The sequence below is a fragment of the Tupaia chinensis genome, unplaced genomic scaffold (assembly GCF_000334495.1).
Source record: "Tupaia chinensis unplaced genomic scaffold, TupChi_1.0 Scaffold000271_1, whole genome shotgun sequence".
In the NCBI taxonomy this organism is placed as follows: Eukaryota; Metazoa; Chordata; class Mammalia; order Scandentia; family Tupaiidae; genus Tupaia; species Tupaia belangeri.
Genome location: NW_006159752.1, coordinates 3,566,998 through 3,594,620, shown reverse-complemented (window position 1 = coordinate 3,594,620; position 27,623 = coordinate 3,566,998). Strand labels below are relative to the sequence as shown.

Genomic DNA, 27,623 nt, shown 5'->3' with positions numbered 1-27,623 from the left:
CCCACTTGGCTGACCCCAGTTTGAGTCCTGGACCTGGTGGCTTCAAGCAATGCCGGGTGCATGTGCATGTGTGCTCAAAATCCCATGGGGAGAATGGAGAAGTGACTGTGGCATGGCCATCCCCCTGGGGGCTGAATTTTTGCTTTCTGTCTCTCTATCTCTCTCTATCTCTCTGTCAAGCACATACACCTTGGAGCAAGAATCTCTCTCCCATAAAAAAAAAAAAAGGAAAAAAGCATGTATCGATACTCTCTAAAGTGAAGACAGTGTTTCCCTCCGTGTGGTCCTCACCAGAATGAGAACCCTGGAGCTTGCTGCTGCAGGGCAACCGCCCTCACCACTCCCCGATCTGCTCTTCCGGCTGCTCCGCTCTTTCCCCGGTTTTCTGAGCTATTCCTAAATCCCAGTAATCCAGTCAGAGCAGATTTCCTACCTACTCCACCCATTAATCAGTGACACAGAAACTTCTGGCGCACAATGCTCTTCGCGTCCTCTCCTGTGGGCAACCCAACATACGTCTTCCCAGAACTTCTGCTCCAACTATAGAACACATTCCAGAAAGTTCCACGGACTTTCTGGCTCATCCTGTAGTTCTTTTCAAGACACTCAGATGAAAAAGCCTCCACCAACTGCCTTCACAGGAGAACAAAGTCATCAGCTTTTGATAGCTTCCTGGCATTATTTCCATCCAATAACTAGCTTCCGCTCTTAGCTATCTTCAGATGGTACGGTCATATCCTAAGACATGTAGGGCCCAATCAAATGCCTTGAAAAGTCTGTACTCAAACTTCTCGTCCTGGATCAAAAAGGATTTGGCAAAGTCACTGTAAGGACATATTCTACTTCCCTTATTCATGACTTCTGTGTAACATTTAACTTTCGCGTAAGTGATTTCTTTTCATTGTATTCTCCCCAGACACTTAGAAGTAGATTTCTTTTAAGCAAACGAACATCACAACTCACACAAGCCACATGGAGAGAGAAGCATGTCTGGAGAAGTGCATAACAAGCTATAAATCTGAAGCTCTTGAGATGGGGGACAAGACAAGACAGTAACCGAGAGAACACATTATTCAAACTCAAACATTCTTCCCACCATGCTTGAGGTCTTGTCTAGGAGAATCGCTATATCCGTATTCTGAATGTTCACTGTCGCTAACAAAATGTCTAGTATCAACCTTGGAAGTTATATGAGGGGAATTCCTGTGGAATAAATGGGATTAAAGGACTGGTCTATTATGGTGCAAAAACCGTTTGAAATCCACACATAGCTTTTTCTTAATACACATTTTCCATGAACACTTTGAAAACCTCCTCAGATATTACTATCAAAAAGCAATGGAAATACACCTTAAAAGGCCAGAGTTGGAGAGAATGGCAGTAGAACTCTTTGTTAATGCTATTTTCCCAAACAAAACAATTTTTCAGTTCTGCCTTAGGATCCATTCAAAGTGGCTCAATTATCACAGTATCAGAAAGGCATGATTTTTTTTCTTTTGAGAAAATTTCCTAATAGGGCACATGCTCGCCAGAGAGACAGAGACAGAAAGCGAGAAATAACCCACCAGGGGAGATGACCACAACACAATCCCTTCCCCTCTCTTCTCCTCTTAGGATTTTGGGCATGCACACACACATGCCTAGAGTGAGTCTTAAGCCACCAGGTCCGGGACTCAAACCACAGTCAACAACGTGAGTCAAATGACATAACCATTATGCCCATTCGCTGGTCCCCAGAAGGGCATAATTTTAAGGTTTCATTCTGAACAGAAAACACATTTCAAGTCCAACCAAGATAAAGTGAATACTAAGATTAACCAAAGGGGCCCATATAGTAAATTCGTCAGGGGAGACTCCAAAACCAAAAATCAACTAGGTATGAGGTGATCATTCGGATTTTTGGGCCTCATCTGAGAAACAGGACGACATATAGTACCTAAAATACCATTATCCTCACGCACTATACAGACTCTTAACATGATGTGTAAATTACTTAAAAAGTGGGTCCATTTTAAGTGCCCGGTCCCAGGCCTACCTGGCCTTGCGAGGCGTATTAGAGAGATGTACACGTCGTGGCAGTCTCTCTCCTGTGGCACCACCAGTTGCAGTGTCTGAAAGTTCTTGCAGCGAATAAGCAGAGGGCACCCAGTAGCAGTCGTTGCCTGTTTTTCAATGGTAGAAATCTGACTGTGAAGAATCTAGAACCAAAACCGAATTTGCATCAGCTAAGCACAAATAACTAAGAAAGAGGAAAAGAATAACATAGGTTTCTGGGCCTCGCGGATGAAAAGAAACACAGGCCAACTTTCAGCTGACAAGAACGGAAATGTTCCGTGTAAAAAAAACCAACTATCTAAAATTAGAACTTTATTGTTCAAGACCAAGCCTTGTGATAGGCAGAATAATTACTTTATTTCATTTTAAACACTTATTCATTTATTTAGCCATTTCTTTCTTGTGATTTTCAAGCCGTCAGGTCCAGGACTTGAAGCGAGAAATAACCCACCAGGGGAGATGACCACAACACAATCCCTTCCCCTCTCTTCTCCTCTTAGGATTTTGGGCATGCACACACACATGCCTAGAGTGAGTCTTAAGCCACCAGGTCCGGGACTCAAACCACAGTCAACAACGTGAGTCAAATGACATAACCATTATGCCCATTCGCTGGTCCCCAGAAGGGCATAATTTTAAGGTTTCATTCTGAACAGAAAACACATTTCAAGTCCAACCAAGATAAAGTGAATACTAAGATTAACCAAAGGGGCCCATATAGTAAATTCGTCAGGGGAGACTCCAAAACCAAAAATCAACTAGGTATGAGGTGATCATTCGGATTTTTGGGCCTCATCTGAGAAACAGGACGACATATAGTACCTAAAATACCATTATCCTCACGCACTATACAGACTCTTAACATGATGTGTAAATTACTTAAAAAGTGGGTCCATTTTAAGTGCCCGGTCCCAGGCCTACCTGGCCTTGCGAGGCGTATTAGAGAGATGTACACGTCGTGGCAGTCTCTCTCCTGTGGCACCACCAGTTGCAGTGTCTGAAAGTTCTTGCAGCGAATAAGCAGAGGGCACCCAGTAGCAGTCGTTGCCTGTTTTTCAATGGTAGAAATCTGACTGTGAAGAATCTAGAACCAAAACCGAATTTGCATCAGCTAAGCACAAATAACTAAGAAAGAGGAAAAGAATAACATAGGTTTCTGGGCCTCGCGGATGAAAAGAAACACAGGCCAACTTTCAGCTGACAAGAACGGAAATGTTCCGTGTAAAAAAAACCAACTATCTAAAATTAGAACTTTATTGTTCAAGACCAAGCCTTGTGATAGGCAGAATAATTACTTTATTTCATTTTAAACACTTATTCATTTATTTAGCCATTTCTTTCTTGTGATTTTCAAGCCGTCAGGTCCAGGACTTGAACCACAGTCAGTCATGTGGGAATCCAGAGTCCCCACCACCACGCCACCTGCTGGCCCCCAAAATAATTACTTTACAGCCAACTATTCAGCATATAAATTTGCACAAGTCCAGGTAAAGGAACATTTTGACAGTCACATGTTGGATGTGCTTCATAGCTAAAATTAAATAAGGTCATGAGAAGTTAGTAAAATAAACTTTTGCAATCAGCAAATGTTAGACGTGGCTCCACTGGGAGGTGCCTCCATGCTCCTTAAATCCACATGGATTGCTCAAGTTCAGTAATAACTTGGGATTGCTGTTTTCTAAGCCATTGGTGGTCAAGCAGGCTGGAGAAGAAAAAAACATTTATTAAAAGACTTTTTTATTAATGTTATTTTTAACTGAGAAATTACTGACACACACTGAAGGGTACGAGATGATGTTTGAGGTACGTATACAATGCAGAATGATTAAATCAAAGTAATGAGCACATATTTTTAGCTTGCTTACCTAGCTTTTCTTTAATGGTGAGACATTTAAACTTTATCCTCTCACTTTCAAGAGTCGAATACAATATTATCGATTCTAGTCATCCTAATGCAATAGGTTTCCAAATTAACTTCTCCTATCTACCTGAAACTTTGTACCCCTTGGTCAACAGCCCCCTATTCCTCCCCTCTGCCTCTGGTAACCATCGACCTCCTCTCTAAGGAAGACATTTACTTTCAAGGCAACCATGTGGAGGCACTTCTCTGGCACTTTAGGAGGATCCTTGCTCAGTTCTCATGGCAGACTTCACTCTTTAAAGCTCCTCCCCATGAAGAGGTGCCTACCACGTTCTGCTGATAATACAACACTGCTCATAAAACATACACGGGGCACAGTCAGATTTAGGGATTCTGGTTCCCGTTGTGATGTCATAGCTGGGTTGCTGTATACAATAAAAACTATCGAGTGGTCTCATTATTAGGTAACAGAAATATCTTCTCTAGCTATTCTTTTTACTTTTTTAAACCATCAGAAAAGTAGAGGGAACATTTAAAAAATGACGAAGTGGTTGCATTATAGAATCCTACTAAACAGTAATCTATGGCCAATAAAGAATGGTGAAAATGCTGTTTCTGGCAATGCAGACATTACTGAAATTCTACTTGACAGCTGTGACATGAAACACTTGTGTCTCTGGCTATTTCTAGGCCTATTTTTTTATGCTGTTCAAATCGTTTGTGTTTAAAATGAATAAACAGATCAAGTATATATGACTCTGAGCAGAAAAAAGCAAAACACACATTCCAGAAGCAGTTCTCTGCTCTCCAACGCCAAAATCCCATCTACCTCACCTTGAGAACAAGTTAAAAAAAAAGGGGGGGGATCTAATTAAAAAAAGAATGGTCAAAACATTTTACTTTGAACAAAGGAAAGCATATAAAGCCAAGAAGAAGGAAAACATACCCACGTTTCTTTCCTTGTGTCAGGTGTATTTTCTACAAATATGACATGTGTGGCCGTCAGATACAAAGTACCCAGGGCTGCTTTTTTGGAAGAGACTCGATCTACCAAGCGGACATTTTCAACCTAGAGAAATCAGTTTGATGGAAAGAGAACAGAGCAAAAGAAGTATCAGAAAGCAAATAATAACAGGTAATCTCCTGCTTACTCCAAAACATCATTTTAAGAATTATTCCAATAACAAAAATCAATATGTGCTCTGACTGCATTAATGGTTTAGTCATTTTTTTCAATGAAGTGTTGAGTAGACAGGAATATTTTCTGCAATAATTTGTTCCTTCCTTTCCGGTATTTATCTCTCTTTTCTCTCCTTGTTTAATGAAATTACCCATAACTTTCAGAGTAACAGTAAACAACATGGTAATAGCAATGATCCTTGAGTGAATTTTGACTTGGTTTGTTTGTTAGATTTTTGCCATAGGGTACATGCACTTGCCATAGACAGACAGACAGTGAGAAGGACAGTGAGAAATCAGCTCCCAACCACAACTCCTTTTCTTCCATTCTCCTCATGGGATTTTGGGCATGCATGCACATGCACCCGGCATGATTTTTAAGCTCCCAGGTCTGGTACTCAAACTAGCTATGTGGGAGGGAGCCCAGGGCCTTAACCACTACGCCATCTGAGAGCCCTCTTTTTTTTTTTTAACTGAGATTTTTGTTATAGGGTGTGTGTGCTCACCAGAGAGACAGAGACAGAAAGCAAGAGATCATCCCCTAGGGGGTGACCAGGCAGCAATCCCTTCTCCTCCATTCTCTCCTTGGGATTTCAGGCACGCATACACACTCAGCATGAGTTTAAGCCATCGGGTCCAGGACTCAAACAGCAGTCAACTAGGTGGGAGTCCAGCAACGTAACCATTATGCCCTCTGCCGGTCCCTAGGCCCTGTTTTTAAATCAGTAACTTTACTGGGCATGGTGGTGCCCGCCCTATGGTAAATGAATAACTTTACTGACATATAATTCAGATGCCATACAATTCACTCCTTTATAATGTACAGTTCGTGTTTTTCCTAATTTGTAGCATTGAGCAGATCACACTGTGCAACCCTTACTACAGTCCCTTTTAAAACGGTTTCACCATCCCCAAAAGAAAAGCTGTTCTCATCTTTGGTCACACCCAGTTCCCCCCAACCCCTGCAGCTCTCACTCAGCACCTCTTCTATGTCCATGTTTCAGTCCACCCCCATCCACTTGTAGAATATATCCGTATTTAACTTCATTTGTTTTATTGTCCAATACAATCCATTTTTGTCCAATATATCCATTTTTGGATATATCACATTTTAACTATTCATTCATCCGTTGATGGACATTTGGACTGTTTCTGCCTTTTGTTTGTTATGAATAAGGCTGCTATAAACATCCGTGCACACATTCTTGTGTGCATATCCGTTTTCCCCCTCTGTTGGGTGTTGCGGCTAGATAGGTAAGAAGTGACTTGCTGGGTCATATGGCAATTCTTGGTTTAATCTGAGGACCTCCTAGACTGTTCTCCAAAGCGGCTGTTCCCTTTTGCATTTCCACCACAGCAACAAGGGTTCCAATATGTCCACATTCTCAGTAATACTTACAACCTCTATTTCTGAAGATCGCCATGGGGTGAGATGGTATCTCACTGGTTTTTCTTTGCATTTCCCTACTGTCTAATGATATTGAAGATCTCTTCATGTGCACTCATTTCTAACAGGGACACTTTCAATATTTCACCATTGAATTTGATGTTGATATACATTTTTTTTTTAATTTGCCATAGGTCACGTGTGCCAGAGATAGCACAGAGAAAGAGAAAGAGAAAGCACCCCACACAGAACAGTCATCCTGTGATCCATTCCCTGCAGCTCGCCCTCCTTGCGGGATCCTGGGTCCCCATGCACACATGCTTGGCATATTTCTCAAGCCCAAGTCCAGGACCTGAATCATGCAGTTGGCCATGTGGGATCCATTTCCTTAACCGCCAAACCGCAGGTTGGCCTGATGTTTTTATTTTTTTATCACACTGTGTAAGTGATCTATTCCTAATTCACTACGACTTTTGATTTTGAAGTGTTATGCCTTTTTAGTATGTATTTGGATAATCTACTTTTTACTCCAGTTTTTAAAAATTATTTATCATTATTATTATTGTTTAACTTGCTATGGTCACCAGAGAAAGACAGACAGAAACAAAGAGAGAGAAAGTAAGAAAGTAAGCTGCCAGGTCCAGGACTCAAACCACAGTCGATCATGTGGAAGTCCAATACCCCAACCAGGCCACCTGCTGGCCCCTTTACTCCAGTTCTATATTGTCGATAATAGTACAGGTTGGGCATTCTTAATCCAAACTCTGAAATGCTCCCGAAACTGGAATTTTCTGAGCACAGATATGGTGCCACAAGCAGAAAATCTGACACCTGACCTCATGTGATACGTCTCAATCTAAGCACTGCCATACAAAAGTATTATATGAAATTACCGAGGCACCAGCCTATCTGTGCTACTTTTGTCGGGTGAAGTAATCCGGTTAAGATCATGTCAATTAATTAGGAAGCTTTCAACACAGAAATTCTTTATTATTTAAGACAAATACAGAAACTTCTTTATACACAAGTAATTCTTGTTTGGTTTGTTTTTAATTTGCTATAGGATGTGTGGGCTCACCAGAGAGAGACAGTGAAAAAGAGAGGGAAAGAAAGCACCTCCCCAGGGGGATTGCCGTGCTACAATCACTTCCTCTTCCATTCTTCTCTTGGGATTTTGAGCATGCATGCACACATGCTTGGTGTGTTTGTCAAGCTTGCGAGGTTGGGACTCAAACTGCAAAGTCGGCCATGTGGAATTCAGCTGCTTTAACCACCATGCCACCATGTAGCCCCACAAGCAATTCTTTAATAATGCTTTTAGCTCTTTATATGGTTAGAAATCTGTTCACTAGTTCTGTTTTTAATTAGTCTCATTTTGACATCTATTTTCTTTACAAATAAACTTCCTATTGCAGATTCTCACAATCATTTCATTTTTACATGTGAGTAAATACTTCTCTCTTTTTCCTTCTCTTGGTCTTCATATCATAATTATGTTCTTACCTTTCTGTGATTAGAAAGGCAAAGGTTTTTCTTCAAAGAAACATCTGTTGGATTTGTCAACCTTATCATTTTTCTCTTTTCTAAATTGCTATTTTTTCCTTTTGTTTGTTAATGCTTTATTTTCCTTGGATTCAATCCCTATGCATCACTTAGCTTGTAAAGTGAATTTAACCAACATAAATATACATCACACCAGTCCAGTTGAGGATACAATACACATTATCATTAACAGATAATAATCTATATCTATGTCTCATAAATTCCTTTGCTATTTTTCTCCTTAATTTCTTTCCTCACACACTCCTCCTTCTCCTATCCTTTTCCCACAGTGTCTTCAGTATTTCCAACTATTTTCCATGCTTCTATATCATCTAATCTTTCATTTTCCACCATAGAGTATAGACAGTCAGTATATGTTAAGTGAAGACATACAATGTCTCTCCTTCATAGCTTGGCTTGCTTCATTCAGCAGTAAATCTTCCATATTCTTTTTTTTTTTTTGAGAATTACTTTTATTTAACTTTACTTATTTATTTATTTATTTGATCAGAGATGGACAGAGTGAGTGAGTGAGTGAGTGAGTGAGTGAGTGAGTGAGAAAGTGAGAAAGCAAGTCGTCAGGTCCAATACTTGAATCACAGTTGGCCATGTGGGAGTCCAGCACTCTTAACCACCTTGCCACCTGCCAGCCCAATATTCACTCACTTTTTATCAAATGCCAGAATCTTCTTTTTTTTTTTTAATGGCTGAGTAGTATATGTGCCACATTTTTTCAATCCATTCACCCAATTCATGGGCATTTCAGTTGGCTCCATATCTTAGCAATTGTAAATAATGCTGCAATAAACACAGGTGTGCAAGCACTTTTCAGACTGAGCATTCTCCTTCCCTTTGGGTAGATACCCAGGAGCGAAATTGCTGAATCACATGGTAGTTCTACTTGTAGATATCTGAGGAATCTCCATATAGTTCTCCATAGTGGCTGAGCCAATTTGCACTCCCAGTAACAGGGTAGGAGAGTTACCCTTTCACCACAGCCTTGTCAACACTTATTTTCTGTCTTTTTAATCTTAGCCATTTTGACTGGGGTTAGGTGGCATCTCATTGTGGTTTTGATCCCTATCTTCCTTATGAAAAGGGATGTTGAGCATTTTTTTTCATATGCTTTTTGGCTGTTGTCATGTCATCTTTAGAGAGTTTTTAGCTCAGCTTATTTTCCATCTTTTAGGTTAATAATTTTTTCTCCAGGTAAGCTGCTTAAGTTCCCTGTGTATTCTGGTTATCAGTCCCTTATCGGAGGTATAGTTTACAGAAATAGTCTCCCATTTCAAGGATTGTCAATTCACATTAATTACTGTGTCTTTTGCTGAGCAGAAACGTTTTAATCTGATGTAATCCCTTCTATTTTTGAGATTACTATCTGTGTTTTGGGGGTCTTATTTAAGACGTCTTTGCCTACTCCAATTTCTTCTAGAATTTCCCAGTATTTTCCAACTGTAATTTTATAGTTTAAAGTCATAGGTTCAGATCTTTGATCCACTTTGAGTCTATTTTTGCTAGTGGTGAGAGATAGTGGTCCAGGTTCATCTTCCTGTAGGTGGATATCCAGATTTTCCAGTAACATTTGCTAAAGAGGTTTTCCTTTTCCCATTGGATTGACTGTACCCTTTGTCACAGATCAGTTGACTGTATGTTTTGAGATTTATTCTGGGGTCTCTAGTCTGTTCTGTTGGCCCACATGTCTGCTTTTATGCTAACACCATGTTGTTTTGATTATCACAGCTTTATATTTTGTGGTCAGGGAGTGAGATGTCTATTACTTTGTTCTTCTTGTATCAGATTGCTCTGGCAATATGGGGTCTTTTATGATTCCAGACTAATTCTATAAGTGTATTTTCTAAATTTGTGAAGTATACCTCTGGTAATTTGATTGGGATCATGTTAAATATGTAGATTAATTTGGGTAGAATTGCCATTTTGGTTATACTAATTCTTCCAATCCAGGAGCATGGCTCTCTTTCCACTTTTTGTCTTTTTCTTTTTTTTTTTTTTTTTTTGGGGGGGGGGGAGTACATAGTTTTCCTAGTAGAGGTCTTTAATTTCTTTTGTTAATTTATTCCTAGGTATTTTATACTTTTTGTGGCTATGGTAAACGGGATTACTTTTTTCAGTTCTGCCTCTGGTCTGCTTGTTGTTTGTATGTAGAAATGCTACAGATTTTTGTATGCTGATTTTATATCCTGCTACTTTACTGTATTCGTTTATTACTTCCAGGAGTTTTTCATGGATCCCCTCATATCTTCTCTGTATACAATCATGTCATCTGGAAATAGAGATAATTTCACCTCTTTTCCTATTTGAATGCTTTTTTACTTTCTTTTTTGATAACATTGGCTAGGACTTCCAGCACTATATTGAAAAGGACTGGAGAAAGTGGACAGCCTTGTTTTATACCAGTTTTTAATAAAAAAAGCTTTCAGCTTTTCCCCATTCAGAATGATGTTAACTATGAGTTTTTCATAAATAGCTTTTTTGTTGTTGGGAAATGACCTTCTATGCCAATTTTGCTGAGTCTTCATCATAAATGGATGTTGTATCTTATCAAACATTTTTCTACATCGATTGATATGATCATATGGTTTTTATCTTTCTGCTAGTATGGTGTATTTTGCTTATGGTTTTGTATATGTTGAACCATCCTTGCATCTTTGGAATAAAGCCTACCTGGTTGTAATGTATAATCTTTTTATACGTTATTTCACACAATTTGCTAGTATCTGGTTGAGAATTTTTGTGTCTATTTTCATCAGAGATATTGGTCTGTAGTTTTCCTTCCTTGTCCTGTCCTTATCCGTTCTGGGAATGAGGGTGATGGAGGCATCATAAAATGGATCTGGGAGGGTTCCTTCCTTTTGGATCTTTAAAAATAACTTGAGTAGAATGGAGAGTTAACTCTACTTTAAAAGTTTTGTAGAATTTCAGAAGTAAAGCCAGTAGGATCTGTATTTTTCTTTGCTGGGAGGTTATTTATTACTGATTCAATCTTGCTGCCTTGTATAGGTTTATTCAGGCTTTCTATGTCCTCCTGATTCAATTTTGGTAGATTGTATGTGTCCAGGAATTTGTCCATCCCATCCAGGATTTCTAGTTTGTTGATATATAGTTACTCATAGTATCCTCTAATGATGTTTTGAATTTCTATTGTGTCATAAATATTGCCTGTTTCACTGCAAATTTATCTGGTTCCTTTTTCTCTTCTTAATTAGTGTAGCTGATGGTGTATCAATTTTGTTTATCTTTTCAAGGAACTAGGCTTTGGTTTCATTACAGTTTGTTTAATTTTCTATTTCATTTATTTCTGCTCAAATCTTTATTATTACTTTTCTCCTGAATTTTTTATTTTTATTTTTTGTTGTTGTTTCACCAGTTCTCTGAAGTATGATGTTAGGTTGTCCATTTGCAATCTTTTCATCATTTTCTTATGCACATTAATTCCTATAAACTTGCTTCCCGCTTATGATTGCTTTTGCTGTGTCCCATAGATTATGAAAACTTGTGTATTAATTATAGTTGGTTTCTGTCAATCTTTTGATTTCAGTCTTAATATCTTCAGTAATTGTGAAGTCATTCAGGAATAGGTTATTGCGTTTCCATATTATTATGTATGTTCATGGGTTCTTTTTAAAAGTAATATAAAATTTAATTCCATCTTGGTTGGAAAAGATGCTGGATAATTTCTATTCCTTTGAATATGTAAAGGCTGGTTTTGGGTCCTATCATGTGGTTGATCTTTGAAAAGTTTCCATGTGGGGTGAAAAGAATGTATATTTCATGGTTTGGGGTAGAAAATTCTACAGATGTCAGGACAAGCAGTTAGCATAATGGCTATGTTGCTGGACTCCCATGTAGTCAACTTCATTTCGAGTCCTGGACCCGGTGGCTTACACTCGTGCCAGGCACATGTGCATGCGTGCCCAAGATCCGGAGAGGAGAATGGAGGAGAAGAGATTGTGGCATGGCCATCCCCCCTTGGGGGGGATTGATTTCTCGCTTTCTGTCTCTCTGTCTCTCTCTGTTTTTCTGGGGAGTGCATGTGCCCTATAGTAAAAATCTTTCCAAAAAAAAGTAAAATAAAAAAAAAAAAGTTCTACAGATGTCTGTCAAGTCCATCTGATTGATGGTACCATTTAGATCCTTTACCTCTTTACTAATTTTTTGTGTAGATGATCTATCTAAAGGAGACAGTGTGGGGTGTTGAGATCCCCAACAATCAATGTGCTGCAGATTATTTGTCCTTTTAGATCAAGTAGTCTTTCCTTCACAGATTTAAGTGCTCCTGACTTGGGTACATAGATACTTATAAATATTATATCTTCTTGTTAAATTAGCCCTTTTACTATTATATAATACCTTGTCTCTTTTTACAGTTTTTGTCTTAAAGCTTGTTTTGTCTGAAATCAGTATCACGACTCCAGCCCTTTTGTGCTTTCTGTTTGCATGGAACACCTTTTTCCCAGCCCTTCACTTTTAGCCTATGTACGTCTTTAACCATGAGGTGCATTTCTTCTAGGCAACAGTTAGGGGTTCTGTTTTCTTATCCATTCAGTCAGTCTGTGTCTCCTGAATAGAGAATTTAATCCATTAACATTCAATGTTGTTATTGGTATTTCCAGACTTGCCCCTATTAAGCTGGTCATTTTCTTGTTTTATTTTTTTTTTCCTCTTATTTCCTGCTGTTTCTTTAGTTTTCCTAGAATAGCACTCCCTTCAGAATTTCTTGAAGACCTGGTCTGGTGTTAATAAATTCTTTCAGGTTTTATTTATCTGAGAATGTTTTCATCTTTTCTTCATATATGAAGGATAATCTTGCAGGGTTTAGTTATTTTGGTTGGAATGTTTCTCTCTTTGAATATATCTTCCCATTCTTTCCTTGTTTGCATCGTTTCCGATAAGAAGCTTTGAGATACTTTTGTAAGTAACTTGACATTTTTCTCTTGCCAATTGTAGTGTCTTGCCTTTACCTGTGGTTTTGGTCAATATACAGGGAGAGGATCTTGGGTTGATTCTATCTGGAGTCCTTTGATTTTCTTGGGTCTAGATATTTGAGTGCTTCTCTAGATTTGGAGCTTCCTTCTAGGATTTTGTGGAGTAGATTATCAATGTCCTTATTAGTTTAATCAACCTCTGGGATACCAATGTTTATTGGTATCTAGTATTTCTTGTATACTGTCATTTTTTTGGTTATTTTTTCTATCTTTTTTATATTTTTCTAGGTCAGAGGTTCTGTCTTCTACATCTAAGATTTGATCTTCTGCATGACCTAATCTTCTTTTAATACTTTCAAGGGAGGTTTTGATTTCCTGTATTACAGCCTTCATCTCTAATGGCTTCATCTGATTATTTCTGTGGTGTCTAATTCTTATTTCACATTGTGGAAGAAGGACTTCCTCATCACTTGGAGCTTCTTGTCTCTTTTTTCCGGCATCTTCTGCAGTTCATTGTGTCTTGTTTCCCTTGCATCTCATTTAGTTTCATTACTATGAATATTCTGAATTCTTTATCTGATATTTCCAGTTCCATTGTACTATCTGCAGGTGATGAGGAATTGTTCTTTTCCTTTGGGGGAAGAATTTTTTTTTTTTTTTTAGTTTTTCATATTTCTTGTGCCTCTGCAGTGGTTTCTGGTCATCTGATGGATTATACATTTCTTCCTAATTTCTATACTATTGTCAGTGGAATTGGGTATTCCAATGCCCCCCCAGTTTCTTGAGAACTGGTTCACCTGGACTGAGCTACAGAGTTTCAGTGATAGGAGATGGCAGTGGTCATGCAGTGTGTGTTGCAAGGCACGTGCTTCAGGAAATTATGAAGTTGAAAGTATTTTTGAGTTGGCAAAAGTCAGTTAGAGGTCAAAGGCAGTCTCCTGGAAGCAGCAGGGAGACAGTGGTATTCCCAAGACGATCTCTGACCTCAGTCCTCACTGGCTTCAGCCACCACTCTCAAGCAGAAACAGGGAAAGATGGGGGGAGAACTGGAAGCAGGAAGGCTCTGCACACCTGGAAGTGCTGGGGAGACAGTGCAATCCCCAAGGCAATCTCTGGCCTCAGTCATCACTGGCTTCAGCCACCACAGTTAGGCAGGAGCAGAGAAAAATGATGGGAGAAGGAGCTGTCATGTGGTTTTTGTATATTTGTTTCTAAATTCTCAGGTCTAATAGTGTGCTTATTAATATTTAATAACAAAAGTTTTAAATCCAATTATCTTTCTCCAGTTTCTTTTTTCTTTTTTGAGAGTTTTTTTGTTTTGTTTTTTTGTTTTGTTTTGTTTTGTTTTGTTTTTGCTATAGGGCACATGTACTCACCAGAAAGACAGAGACAGACAGAGAGATAGAAAGTGAGAAATCACCCCCCAGGGGGGATGGCCATGCTGCAATCCCTTCTCCTCCATTCTCCTCTGGGGATCTTGGGCACACATGCACATGCGCCCGGTATGAGTTTAAGCCACAGGGTCCGGGACTCAAACCACAGTCAGCTACATGGGAGTTCAGTGACATAGCCATTACGCTAACTGCTGGTCCCTCTCCAGTTAAATCGTTGACGCTATCCTGTGAATTTTGTTTGTAGTATTCTCATTGTTCTTACTTTCTAGATAGTCAAAAACTGCAGTTTTCATTTCTTTTTAGATCAAAAGTTTTTATAGACAGCATTTTCAATTCTCACATGGTTGAATTATTTTATTTAAACTTTGGTTATTAAACACAGAACTAACTTCAATAAAGATATTAAGAGAGAAGAATTCGGGAGGAAAAGAATAAGAGGATATATTATTTTTAGAGCATTTCTTTGGGAACAAACGCATTTGCATGCTAAAATGTGGCTATCTAAATTAAACAGAAGTCTAGGGGTAATATATTGGTTAACACTATGTAAAAATGAAGCACAAATAATTTTTCCTGCACTTAGAAATAATAAAACAAAATATTATGGGAATAATAACATTGAACATAAGATAATATTTTAATGTAAAAATATTTAGTATGGATTATTCTCTCTACAGAAATTAAGGAAGCTATACTACTTGTATTATTTTTAGAAAATCTCAGTGGAATAGAGCAAGGTACACAGATGTTGGTCGATTACTTAATGGGATTTTTCCTCTTTTTTTGTTAACTTTGGATACTGCTGCAGGAAAATTACATTTCAAAATTTGGCAATAGTCCTTATAGGTCCCACAGCTGTCAAAAGCAATTTTGAAGATAGGAGGTGGAATGGGGAAGGAATGAAAAAGCAATAAGGGAAACAGCAACAGTATGATTTCCCAGTGATGTGAAACAACACAGGAAGTGAGTAACAAAATTAAAACTTAGTTGTCTGAAAAATTCTATGATGACAAAAAGCCACCTCATGGTTCATACTAAGATAGCCAGAGTTTTAGTACCATCTTGAAGACCCACTGGGCCAATAACTCTGCTTCCTTGTTAGGCTAAGTTAATTCTGTCACATCAATAATATTTATAATAGGCTACAGGGTATAAGGCCTCTTTCCTACATGGAGAGAGAAGACTCAGGGAACTACCAGCTTTTAGAGACAAGTTATTACAGCTCATTTGCGTCCTCCTAAATTACTATGCTAAAGGCACACTAGGTATGAATGCTCTGAGAATGGTGTTTAATCCATGCAAAAGATATTGTGATATAGCATTAATTCTTAGGTGTATATTTTTGATATTCTTACATTTATGAAAATGGAATACATTTTATGAATAATGTGGTAAAAAGTCACTATGTCCTTTTATTAGTGATGCTTTTCTCTGTGTTATAAGTTGAGCAAAAATTCAAACTCCAAATGTTTCAAAATTCAAAAACTTTTGAGTGTCAATCTGATACCATACCTAGAAAATTCCACATCTGACTTCATGTGATAGGTTGAATTGAAAAAAAAAAAGAAAGAAAAAGTAACAAATAAACAGACAAAAACTATCGTATACAATTACCTTCAGGACACATATACAGAGTGTCCATGAAACAAATTAATTTCCTATTTAGATTTGGGTCCAATCCCAAAGTATCTCATTATAAAGTACATCCATAAATCCAAAAATCAAAAATCTAAAACACTCTGGTCCCAAGTATTTCAGATACAGGATACTCAAATCTTCACATGAAATCTTGGTTTCAGGCCAACTGGCAGCATAGTGGTTAAGGTGGCTGGATTTCACATGGCCAACTGTGTGGTTTGAGTCCTGGACCCAGTGGCTTGAGACACACACCAGGCATGTGTGCGTGTGTGCCCAAAAATCTAGAAAGGAGAATAGAAGAGAGGGCACTGCAGCAAGGCCATCCCCCAAGAGGGATACTTTCTCACTTTCCTTCTCTTTCTCCAATCAGCACATGGGCCTTATGGTGAATTAAAGAAAAAAAAAATATCTTGTTGCCTTTTACTTTCATTGAAGTCTCAGATTTGGTGAAATATGGTTAATTTATTATTCTCAACATATAAACAATATTTGAAGACACAGGACTAAAAGATATTACCTAGGAAAAACATGTCGAGTAAGAAGAGAAAGCCAACATTGTAAGGAACGCTAGAAGAAGGAGATCAGGAGGTTTTGTTTTAAGAGGACAGCGGTGGGAATGTTTTTAAGGAAGAGAGGAAGTGTTTATGTCAAATGCTACAAGAGATGGAGTAAGGCAAGAACTGTGCATGGCCCACTCGGAGCAGTAACAGGGAAGATGCTGGTGACCTTAGCAGGGTGGTCCTGGGAGCACCAAGACCTGAAGCCAGAACAGAGCAGCTTGAGGCCTGAACTCACAGGCCATGAGAAAGTGACAATTCCCCTCTTTGCAGCAGTGAGGCTGCGGCTGGACAGCAGCCATAGGCAGACTGCCTGACCACTCGGACTCCACTCCAGAGCAGAGAAAGGCCAAAGCATGTGAAGAGTTTTTGAGAAGCAACTGGCATGTCAACACATTTTAAAGAAAGAAACTTATTAGTGTCACCAATAAGGACATTGTGATACACATGGGAAATAAAATGACCCCAGCAGGAAGGATTTGTGAGAAACACATTTTAAGGATGAGATGAATTTTATCATGCAAGGATTTGTTTATCCCAGTGCTAAAAGTCTCCCCAGTCCAATGAAGCACTCTCCTCCAACAGCTAAAACTGGTCTTAAAACGATGAAACCTATATATATTTAATTGTGTTTAAGCTTTCAGAAATATGAAAGGAAGAAAAGAAAATCACCCCTTGAACCAGAATCCAAACACAAGTACAGCGGATCTTTCAGTATATTTTAGGAAGTATCTACAGCTTATTATAAGTGGCTGTTTATTAGATAGGGAAGTGCCAGAGGAAAACAATCTCCAGGCAGAGTGGTCAAGTCTAATCTAATCTGTCTGAAGCGATTTGCTTTACTGCAGTATCAACCCTTTCTCTGCCCAAACCTTCAGGACAGATGGCTACATACCTTAATGGCCCGCTGGTGTGGGGGAGGGATGTGTAGGAAGAAGTTTCCATGGGGAGTTGGGTCATAACACAGAGATGCATAAATGGATGGTAAAATGATCTGCAATTTGAACTAATTCAGAAATAGATTATGCCAGAAATGGTTACAAAACTGCAAGCAACCAAAGAAGTTGGTAGAAAAATCTAGAGAGAGCTTTGGACTTCCAAGAAGAAAATGAGGGTGTTCAAACAACTCTACTAACATCTTATGAATCAGATCAACCCCAACTATCATTTGGTTGATGCACAAATTACCCAAATAATACTAACAATAAAAATAACAAATATTTTTAGGATACTGATTTATGCCATGCTCTGTGCCATCACTTTGCAATCTGACCTCAGTTAATCCCCACAATAACCCCATGAGTTAAAATCTTACACCCATTTTACATCATCTCCACAGTTCTGATTAGATATTTAACTAATTCTTCCAGGTCACATGGAAAATAGATCACCAGGCTCGGCCTGAAACAAGGTCTAACCAACGTCCTAGCCCAGCATTCACCATGGCAGTGGGTACTAGTGACAGTCTTAGAGGTCACCCTGGGGACTGTTGTTCAAAAATCAGCTCACAATTATTTTAAGTAACTTGATACATGAAATCAGTATGTAAAAATAGAATACATTAAAACAAAATTATGTAGGGGCCAGCAAGTGTTGTGGTGGTTAAGGGGCAGGACTCCCACATGGTCAACCATGGTTCGAATCCTGAACCTGGCAGCTTGAAAATCACACCGTACGTATGTGTGTGTGTACGTTTCCAGAATCCCAGGAGAAAAAGGGAGAAGAAGGGATTACAGCAGGGCCATCCCCCCTGGGGTGTGGTTTCTCATTTTCCCTCTCAGTCTCTTTCTGTCTCTCTCCAGTGAGGACATACACCCTATGGTAAAAACCTTAAAAACTGATATAAAACCATATTCAACAACCCCTATCAGAATGTTATTCTTTGAGATAAACCCAAAGAAAAAGCTTAGGAATGAGATACACAAGCCCAAACACTGGTACCAACAGATTTCTAGGAGTCTCAAAACTATTATTAAAAAGGCAGAACAATTCATATCTAATTCCATTCAACCAAGTATCTATGTACAGCGGACACTGTGTTAGGTTCCAAAAACAAAAAAAAAAAAAGGATGAAAAAGCTGGTCTTTGTCTTTCCTCAAGAATTGTATGGATTCAGTACGAAAGACTGTGTCCCAGGTTTAACAGTTTTTGTTTTTTTTTTTTTATTCCCACTCTCCTCTGTCAGGGTGAGACGGAGGGGAAAGAAGGGCTGGTCAGCTTTTCTAGACCAAGGCTTAAAAGCTTCGGTCCCAACACCGCCCCACCACAGCAGCGCCAGGTCTGAAACAAGACTCCCGGCTGCACAGGAAGTCTTCTCGGTCCTTCCTTCACTGCCTGGTGGCCTGGAGGACCTTGTGCAGCACTGAGGCAGAGCCTCTCCTCTCTCCAGCATCCCTCATCACACTGCCTTCCAATTTCAATCTTTTTTTTTTTAAGAGATTTTTGCTATAGAGCATGTGTGCTCACTGGGGAGACAGAAAGAAAACAAGAAATCACCCCCGGGGGGGATGGCCACACCGCACTCCCTTCTCCATTCTCCTCTTGGTATTTCGGGCACACACGCACATGCACCCAGCGTGAATTTTAAACCACAGGGTCCAGGACTGGGGCTGCAGTCGACTACAGGGAAGTCCAGCAGCATAACCATGACATCATCTGCTGATCCTAATTTCAATCTTTTTTTTTTTTAACAGTCAAAAATAAGTTGGGAACCAGCAGTTAGCATAATGGCTATGTCGCTGGACTCCCACGTAGTCGACCGCTGTTCGTGTCCCAGACCCGGTGGCTTAAAACTCACGCCGGGCACGTGTGCGTGCGTGCCCAAGATCCCGAGAGGAGAATGGAGGAGAAGGGATTGCGGCGTGACCATCCCCCCTGGGGGGTGATTTCTCGCTTTCTGTCTCTATGTCTGTCTCTGTCTGTCTGGCGAGTGCACGCACCCTACAGTGAAAATCTCTCCAAAAAAAAAAAAATAAGTTTACTGGAATGTTTTAGTTGAAGGCAGCAATATGTGCACCATTGGCTTTTGTCACACCCATAAACCTGTGGGAACTGCTCGCAAAGCAACCGCAATGTGAAAAGAATGATATGGCACAGACGGTCCCGCGTCGGCTTTAGCATGATTGGGTACTCTGTACAGTTTTCCTGACCCCCAGGCTACTCCCCCACCTTGATGCAATGATGCAAGTCCTTACGCCACCAAAACACAAGGATGAGATGCTGCTGCGAGTGTTTAACTGGATACACAAGTAATGAACTGGCAAGGCTCTAGTTTCAAATGAGATCCTTGGAATGTGACACACTAGAGGCGGGTTATCTTTACCTTAAAGAGAATTACTAAAAGCACATTTTGTGAGAATGAGAAGACAATTGGACATTGTCGATTTTCCAATTTGAAGTCATGCCTGCCTTTTATTTTCTCGGAAAAGAAGTTTTGAAAGTTACATACATAGGTTTCATTTACATTACGCCGTGATCTTTTGTTACCATTATTGTTCCAGATCTTGTCTAATGACGGTCTCTGTCATCAAATCAAGCACAGAATTCCGCAACGGTAAAAACGATAACCACCAGCGAAAGGGTAGCAGCAACCGAAGCCACGGTGGCTTTTATCTGGCATCCGCGCCGCCACATTTGCCTGGCAGCAGCTGCAGTATCCGCTAAGCTTTCGGACTTGTCCTGTAGTTCATCTAGTCTGCCCTCTTCCAATTACCTGTGTAAGGTTTTCTTGCATGACATCAATAACTTCATCTACCTGATTCTGAACATGCTTAATGCTATCATTTCTAGGGCCAAATCTTGGTTCAAATGGTCCCTTTAGAAAAAAGTCCTCTTCTTGGGGCCGACAGGAGGCATGGTGGTTAAGGTGCTGGACTCCCACATGGCCAACCATGGTTTGAGTCCTGGACCTAGGGGCTTGCTTTCTCACTCACTTACTCACTCTATCTCTCTCTCTTTGCCTCTCTAGTCAAAAAATAAAGCTAAATAAAATAATTATTTAAAATAAAAAAAGAAAGTCCTCTTCTTCATCTGAATCTTTTTTCATTTAAATTTATTTAATTACATTCATTCACTACACATCATTACAGCATACAAAATGAGATTTTCCATCCAGAATGCACTGTATATTGGCTCAATCAAGCACATTAACATATGTGTTAATGTCACAAATAATTTTCCATTTCTTGTTTCCTATGTATTTTGCCTTTTTTCCCCATCCTTGATTCCCTATCCCTCACCCTCTGCCATGTCCCAGCCTCCTCCCACACTGTCTCTGGTATCCATGGTTGCTTTCTATGCCTCCCCCCTCATCTTTTAAAAGGTTTCTCCTTTCTTTTTTTAACAGAACCAGTGACATCATCATCATTCAGGGGACGTTTGATCTTGGGAGGCATTATTTTTCACTCACAATGTACTTTTCTGCTTCCCAGCAGAATAAGTTTTCACCACCTGCGGCTCCCTGGGAATTCCACTAGCCCTTCCGGGCAGGCCAGGCTAAGCAGGTAGACAGGAAGAAGGAGCCCAAGGAAGAAGCTGGGAGGGTGGGCCCATGGAGCCCCTTCAATTTCAATCTCAACAGAAGATGGGCTTTTACTTTCCACCCTGCAGGTTCAACACTGGGCTGCTCACCATGCGGGGTTCCAGAATCACCTCAGACTACCTGGGTAAGTAAGGCTGCTCTGCAGGGCAAGGACTCCCCACTGCAGGCCGAGTTGCCATTCACTGGAAAGCACAGAAGAAAATCTAATGGCAACGGCCATGAGCTTTTCTCTGGCCAAAGACCAAGTCCTCCAAAATACAGAGACTAGACTGAAGGTCGCTGCCAATCATCTGGGGGAAGAGGTCCAGAGATCGCTGAACAGGGAGAAATCAAAATTCTGAAACAGCCAAACCTAAGACAAGTTTATGTTCTAATCTAAGAAAAGCAGCTAGATAAATAGTGTGTCATGCTAAATTTGGTATCATGACATTTCCTAACTCTACCAACATGAAAAGAAAAGTATTTGTGAGTCAGGAGGCCTGGACTCTGGGCCTGGTTCTAGTTTTAAAACTGAACGCTGAGGCCGAGGCAAGTTAAATCCTTGGGTTTTGACTCCTACAAAGGAGCTAAAGGACCTTTAATGCCTCCCTCTAATCTTACAGGCTGCTTTATAGACCATCTAGAAGGATATAAAACGGGAGCCGTAAAAATACATAAACTGATTCAATATTAAGTTCTCCAGAAACTAAGCCATTCAGTCACAGGGTTGGCCAATGAAGCTCCATGATTTACTAAGGACGAATGCCGGTCTCACGACGATGCTGGACCAGTCTCTGCAGCTGCTGAGAGGCTGCACTATGCAGGTTCTAGCCCTGCTGGAAGATGAAGGCATGGCATGCCCCCCAGCCCGGGGAGAAGCTACCCAGAGAACAGCTGGCTCCTTTCTAGAATCCAGGCCTTCCCCAATTTTGAACCTCTTTTCCTGTCTACTTCTTCAGAACGTTGGGAAATGACTGGTTAGGAATCATGCAGGATTTGGTAAGGTTTTTTGAGTTATTTTTACTTCTTATAATTACGCATCACTTGGTTTTAAGTCTGAATTAATGACGCATTTTGCTGTAGTAGTAAAAATAAAGCCTTCGGTTGACCCTTTTTAACAAATGACATCAGAAATCTATTTTAGGATATTATATTTCATTTTAATGCCATAAAATGCTTTAAGATAGGGACCAGCAGATGACATAATGGTGACATCACTGGACTGCCATGTAGTCGACCGCAGTTCGAGTCCCAGTCCTGGTGGTTTAAATCCATGCTAGGTGCATATGCGTGCGTCCCCAAGATCCCGAGAGGAGAATGGAGAAGAGACTGTGGTGTGGCCGCCCCCCCCCCCCGGGGGGTGATTCCTCACTTCCCATCTCTCTATTTCTATCTTTCTGGTGAGTGCACATGCCCTAAGGCACAAACCTCTCCAAAAATAAATTCTTTAAGATAAAGCACAAGAAAACATTACTTAAAATGTATGTTTACCTCAGAATGCCAACCTGATTTCTAAAAACATGACCTTTTAAAACTATCTAGGCAATCATCATCCATTTGGGGGCCATCTTTAGCATTGATAATTAGGCTACATGGCCAAGAGAGCAATCAGGCTTCTTAGGTGCCCACCCACCAAATGTCCATGCCACTGGTCAGAAGGTGCCCGACCAGGACGACTCATGCAGAATCAAACTTGAGATTATTACGGTAATGAGAAGCTAAGAGTGTAGGCAGAGTCCACTTTTCCTAAAATGTGCATCAGTTGTGAGCAGCACACACCATGTGAGCCACAAAATGTGGAAGTGTAAACCACAGCCATGTCCATCCATACCCCAGTTTAAAATCCAGAAGTCAGTGTGACTCTACTACTGAGGTATGACGCAGCAGTCGGCCCCAGGATGAGCAGTGGAGGGTCCGGGTCGGGCTGTGCGGAGTGCTCATACAGCCCGTCACTGCGAGCACAGAGCAGCTACCCAGGCTGGGACCAGATGCGGGACCTGGCAGCCTCACAGGCAAGGGACACCTGCTGCTGGGAGGCACAGAGGCTCCCAAGGGAAGTGCTGCCCTCATATACGGCCTCGGATATGGATAGTGTGGGTGGGCAGATGATCCGGGGTGTGGAGGCTGACTGCCTTTAAGCAGTGACCATTCACACTCCCCCCAAACACACACTTAACTAACATAACTGCTAGCACCAAATTAGGGTAGCCCAGGACTAACACGCTAGAGAAGTTAACGGTGGTGTAGTGCTTATGGCACTGGAGTTCCACACGGCCGGCCATGGTTTGAGTCCTGGATCCCATGGTTCGAAGCTCATGCAAGGCATGAGCGTGCATACACGCCCAAAATCCCAGAAGGAGAATAGAGGAGAAAGGATTATGGCATGGCCATCCCCCACGGGGGTAGGGGGCATGGTTTTTCACTTTCCCTCTTACTGTCTCTCTGTCTTCCTCCTCTCCAGTGAGTGTACATGCACTATGGCAAAATTTGAAAGAAAAAAAAAAAGATGATAGTAAGATTACTAGCTTATTACTAGAGATTTTTGCTAGAAGGATCATATGCTCGCCAGAGAGACAGAAAGAGAGAAATCACCCCCCCCGGGGGGGGAGGATGGCCACACCACAATCCCTTCTCCCCCATTCTTCTCTCAGGATGTTGGACACACACACACACACTCATGCCCAGCAGGAGTTTCAAGCACCCAGGTTTGGGTCCAGGACTTGAGCTGCAGTTGGCCATGTGGGAGTCCAACGCCTTAACCTGCTGGCCCCACTAACTTTTCCTTTAGCAGAGAGGACAAGAGGAAAAGTGTAATATGAATAATAGCAATACTCTTACTGAGCAACTCTAGAGTGTCCAGTGCAGCACTGAGCATTGTCCATACATGATTTGTTGCTTAGCTAAGACAGACATGACTACCCAATTTACAGACAATAAAACAGATGTGCAGGAAGAGGAAATCAATTGCTTGAAGCCTCAGAGCTAGAAAGTGAGAGAAGAGATTTCAAATCAGACGTGTTCACTGCCCTGGGCCTCTCATGTCGTCCCTCTTCCCTAGGCTGAATATTCTAAATTAAGAGAAAGCACTGTAGTTCGGAAGCCTTTCCTCCACTTCCCCTGAAAGTCCAGTTAGAGAGTACTGTGTGTCACAAGTGGAAGCGCTGGCTAACGCCAGAGGACGGTTATTAGGTGAGGGCAGCCTGACAGGCTATGCCAGCCCCCACCTGCTTGCTTTGTCCTGCCTGGAGAAGCAAGTCCCAGGAGCAGCCTGAAGAGCCCGGAGTTTCTGGTAGTTCCAGTCTTACTTATTGTTTTGTCTTTTTAATTTTTTGCTATAGGACACGTGTGCTAGGCAGAGAGAGACAGAGAGAGGGGGAGAGAGAAAGAAAGAAAGAAAGAGAGAGAAAAATCATGCCCCTGGGGAATGACTACGCCACAATCCCTTCTCCTCCATTCTCCTCTTGGGATTTGGGGCACACACACGAGCCCCATGTTGACCTTCAAGCCACTGGGTCCAGGATTCGAATTACACAGCCAGCCATGTGGGATCCAGCACCTCAACCTCCATGCCACCTGCTGGCCCCTGGAGTTTCACCTCTAACCAGTCACGCATTAGTCACAGAAACCTCTACCTGATTAGAAATTCCTAAGTGGCTTTCCTTAGGGTTCTCATCTGCCTAACTAGATGTTTCAAGTTTGACCCCAGAGCTCCTGGACCAGGTAGGACCCCACCTGAGAGTAACCGCCTGTATGAGAGGAAAACAATGTCTTGGCAGTTACTGACGAACAGTCATCCTAAGTAAGCAAATCCGTGAGACTTCAGCTCCACTTCCTGCTCCCTCTGCCGTTTATCTTATTATCTGTGACTTCCCTCTGCTTGTGTTAAAGTGGAAACAGCAAGAGCAGATGCAAGAAAGACAGACTTCCTGACCGTGGCTGCCGAAGCACTCGGACACACGCAAGGGCGACGCGAAGTATCCCAAGTCCCTCAGGCCACTTAGAATTGCTGTTCCCTCTTATAACTATAGAAAATAAGCATTTCGTTTTTCTAATCTTTTTATGGAAGTACTTTCTGGTCCAGTTGCAGTGGCACAGGCAGTAGGGCCTTACTGCACATGGTTGGAGCTGCATGGGAGGCCCAAGGTCTGAGGCTGGGTGGACCCGAACATGCCGAGCAATGCCATGCACCTGTGATCCTAGCTGGCGGGGAGGCTGGGGCAGGATCAGTGTGCTGGGACCCTGTCAAGGGTGCTTGTGTCGTGTCTCCTCACCTTCCTTCACAAAATAAATTCATAAAGAAACTTAAAAAAAAAAAAAAAAAAAACAACTTTCTTCCTGAGGTTGCTTAAACAAATAAAAGGGGTAGACACAAAGTTTCAGGGGTTTTCTTACCCAGCCTTTTGGAAGAGAAATCAGAAACCAATTCATTTTCCCAAAAGGAGGATTTAATCTGTTCTAAACTATAAAACTAATAAAAATCTTTTCCCAGGACCATTTTACTCAGAGGTCAGAGACCAGAACAAATGAGGGAAGGGTAAAAATCACAGAGCGTAATTCAAGAAAATATATGACATGTAACCAGAAGAACAGAGATCCTGTCCTTCACAAAACCCACATACTTTTATTACGACAGAGAGAAATGCTAGTGGGAAACAGTGAGATGAATCTGACATGCAGGAAAATAATTCTATTTTCAAGCTGCCTAAAAAAATTGATTCTTAAAAATGTATCCTATTGGGCCAGCATGTAGCATGGAGGTTAAGGTGCTGGATTCCACATGGCCAACTGCATGGTTCAAGTCCCAGATGAGCTAGCTTGAAAATCATGCCAGGCACATGTGCACGCGTGCCCAAAATTCTGAGAGAAGAATGGAGGAAAAGGGATTACAGAATGGCCATTCCCGAGGGGTGATTTCTATTTCTCTCTCTCTCTCTCTCTCTCTCTCTCTCTTTCACTGTCACATGCATGTACACTCTGGACACTCTGGCATAGGGAAGGAAGGAAGGGAGGGAGGGAGGGAGGGAAGGAGGAAGGGAGGGAGGGAGTGAGGAAAAGGAAGACAGAAAGGAAGGGAAGAGAGACAGAAAGAGAGAGAGAGAAAGAGAAAGGTAGAGAAGAAGGAAGGAAAAGAGGAAGGAAGAAAATATAGTCTGAGCGCGGAGCAGGTGTGGGCCCTCAGAGGGAGTCGGGGAGAATGGAGGGTGGGCACCAAAGCTTAGGACACACCTATCACACAATCTATCCCCGAGGTGGGTTCCCAAGTGGGCATCGTATGACACATCCTGACCATGCCACTCTCCATTCAGAGCTCCACTGCTGCCGAAGGGGGTGAGGGCCGGCCCGTAACCTGGCCCTAACTGACCTGCTCAGCAGGCTCCTCCTCTCACCCCCTTGATGATCGCAGGATCACATGACACATGTCGATCTTTACCTCCAAAATACACTGACATACCAGAATCTGGTTCTCTGTCTGCATCTGCTTAGCCTGTGAAGCCCACAGCTTCATCCTCACCCCCTCAAGCACTGACTTTTCTCTGGACAATGCCAGTTTCAGCCAAATTCATTGAAGTAGGATTCAGATTTGGAAAAACTAAAACAGTTTTAAACAGAATCACAATCTGAGGGGTTTAGACAGACCCAAAAGTAGATACATCATTAATCTTTATATTGCTTTCAAAAGTAAAGGGAGAACCAGCAGTTAGCATAATAGCTATGTCGCTAGACTCGCATGTAGTCGACTGCAGTTCGCGTCCTGGAACCAGTGGCTTAAAGCTCACGCTGGGTGCATGTGTGTGTGCGTGCCCAAGATCCTGAGAGGAGAATGGAGGAGAAGGGATTGCGGCATGGCCATCCCCCTAGGGGGTGATTTCTGTCTATCTGTCTTTCTGTCTCTGTCTGTCTGGCAAGCACATGCACCCTATAGCAAAAACCTCTTAAAAAAAATAAATAAATAAATAAAGGGAAGGGCTGGCCCCATAGCACAGTGGTTAAGCACCCGCATAGGAAGTCAGATCCCACATATCTGACTATAGTTCAAGTCTAGCCCTAGTGGCTTGAAAAACACACAAGGCATGTGTGTGTATGTGTGCCCCAAATCCTGATGGGATAGGGGGAGGGAGGGAAAAGGACTGTAGCATGAGAATGCCTTCTGCGGTAAGGGGTGCTTTTTTTTCTCTTTCTGGTAAGAACACATGCTTTCTGGCAATGAAAAAAAAAAAGTAAGAGGGAAAGGATAGAGAGGGTCATCCAGATTATTTTGTTACGCTGGTTGCATAAAAAGACATTCAGAATGAAAAAAAAAAAAGGCTTGCAATTATATGCATGTTAGAACTTTTAGTATATAAGCTTCCAAAGTAAAACTCTATATATTTCCCAGGACCAGCTGATGGCATAATGATTATAAAGCTGAACTCCCAAGTAGTCGACCGCAGTTCAAGTCCTGGGTCTGGCAGTCTAAAACTCACACTGGGTCCATGGGCTTGTATGCCCAAGATCCGAGGAGGAGAATGGAGAAGGGACTGTGGCATGGCCATCCCCGCAGGGGG

General features: G+C 41.3%; 1 protein-coding gene and 1 pseudogene across 1 annotated transcript in view; both read right to left on the bottom strand.

Annotated features, from left to right (window-relative positions):
- MTMR7 (myotubularin related protein 7) overlaps nt 1-27,623 on the bottom strand; it is a 139,989-nt gene that overhangs the window by 90,239 nt on the left and 22,127 nt on the right. The window contains exons 2-3 of the mRNA XM_006149702.1: nt 4,863-4,985; nt 2,977-3,139 (exon numbers count right to left, since the gene is read on the bottom strand). Of these exons, the coding sequence (XP_006149764.1) occupies nt 2,977-3,139; nt 4,863-4,985 (286 nt within the window). The remainder of the gene's footprint in view (nt 1-2,976; nt 3,140-4,862; nt 4,986-27,623) is intronic.
- On the bottom strand, nt 20,091-20,953 carry LOC102499588 (vesicle-associated membrane protein 4 pseudogene; annotated as a pseudogene).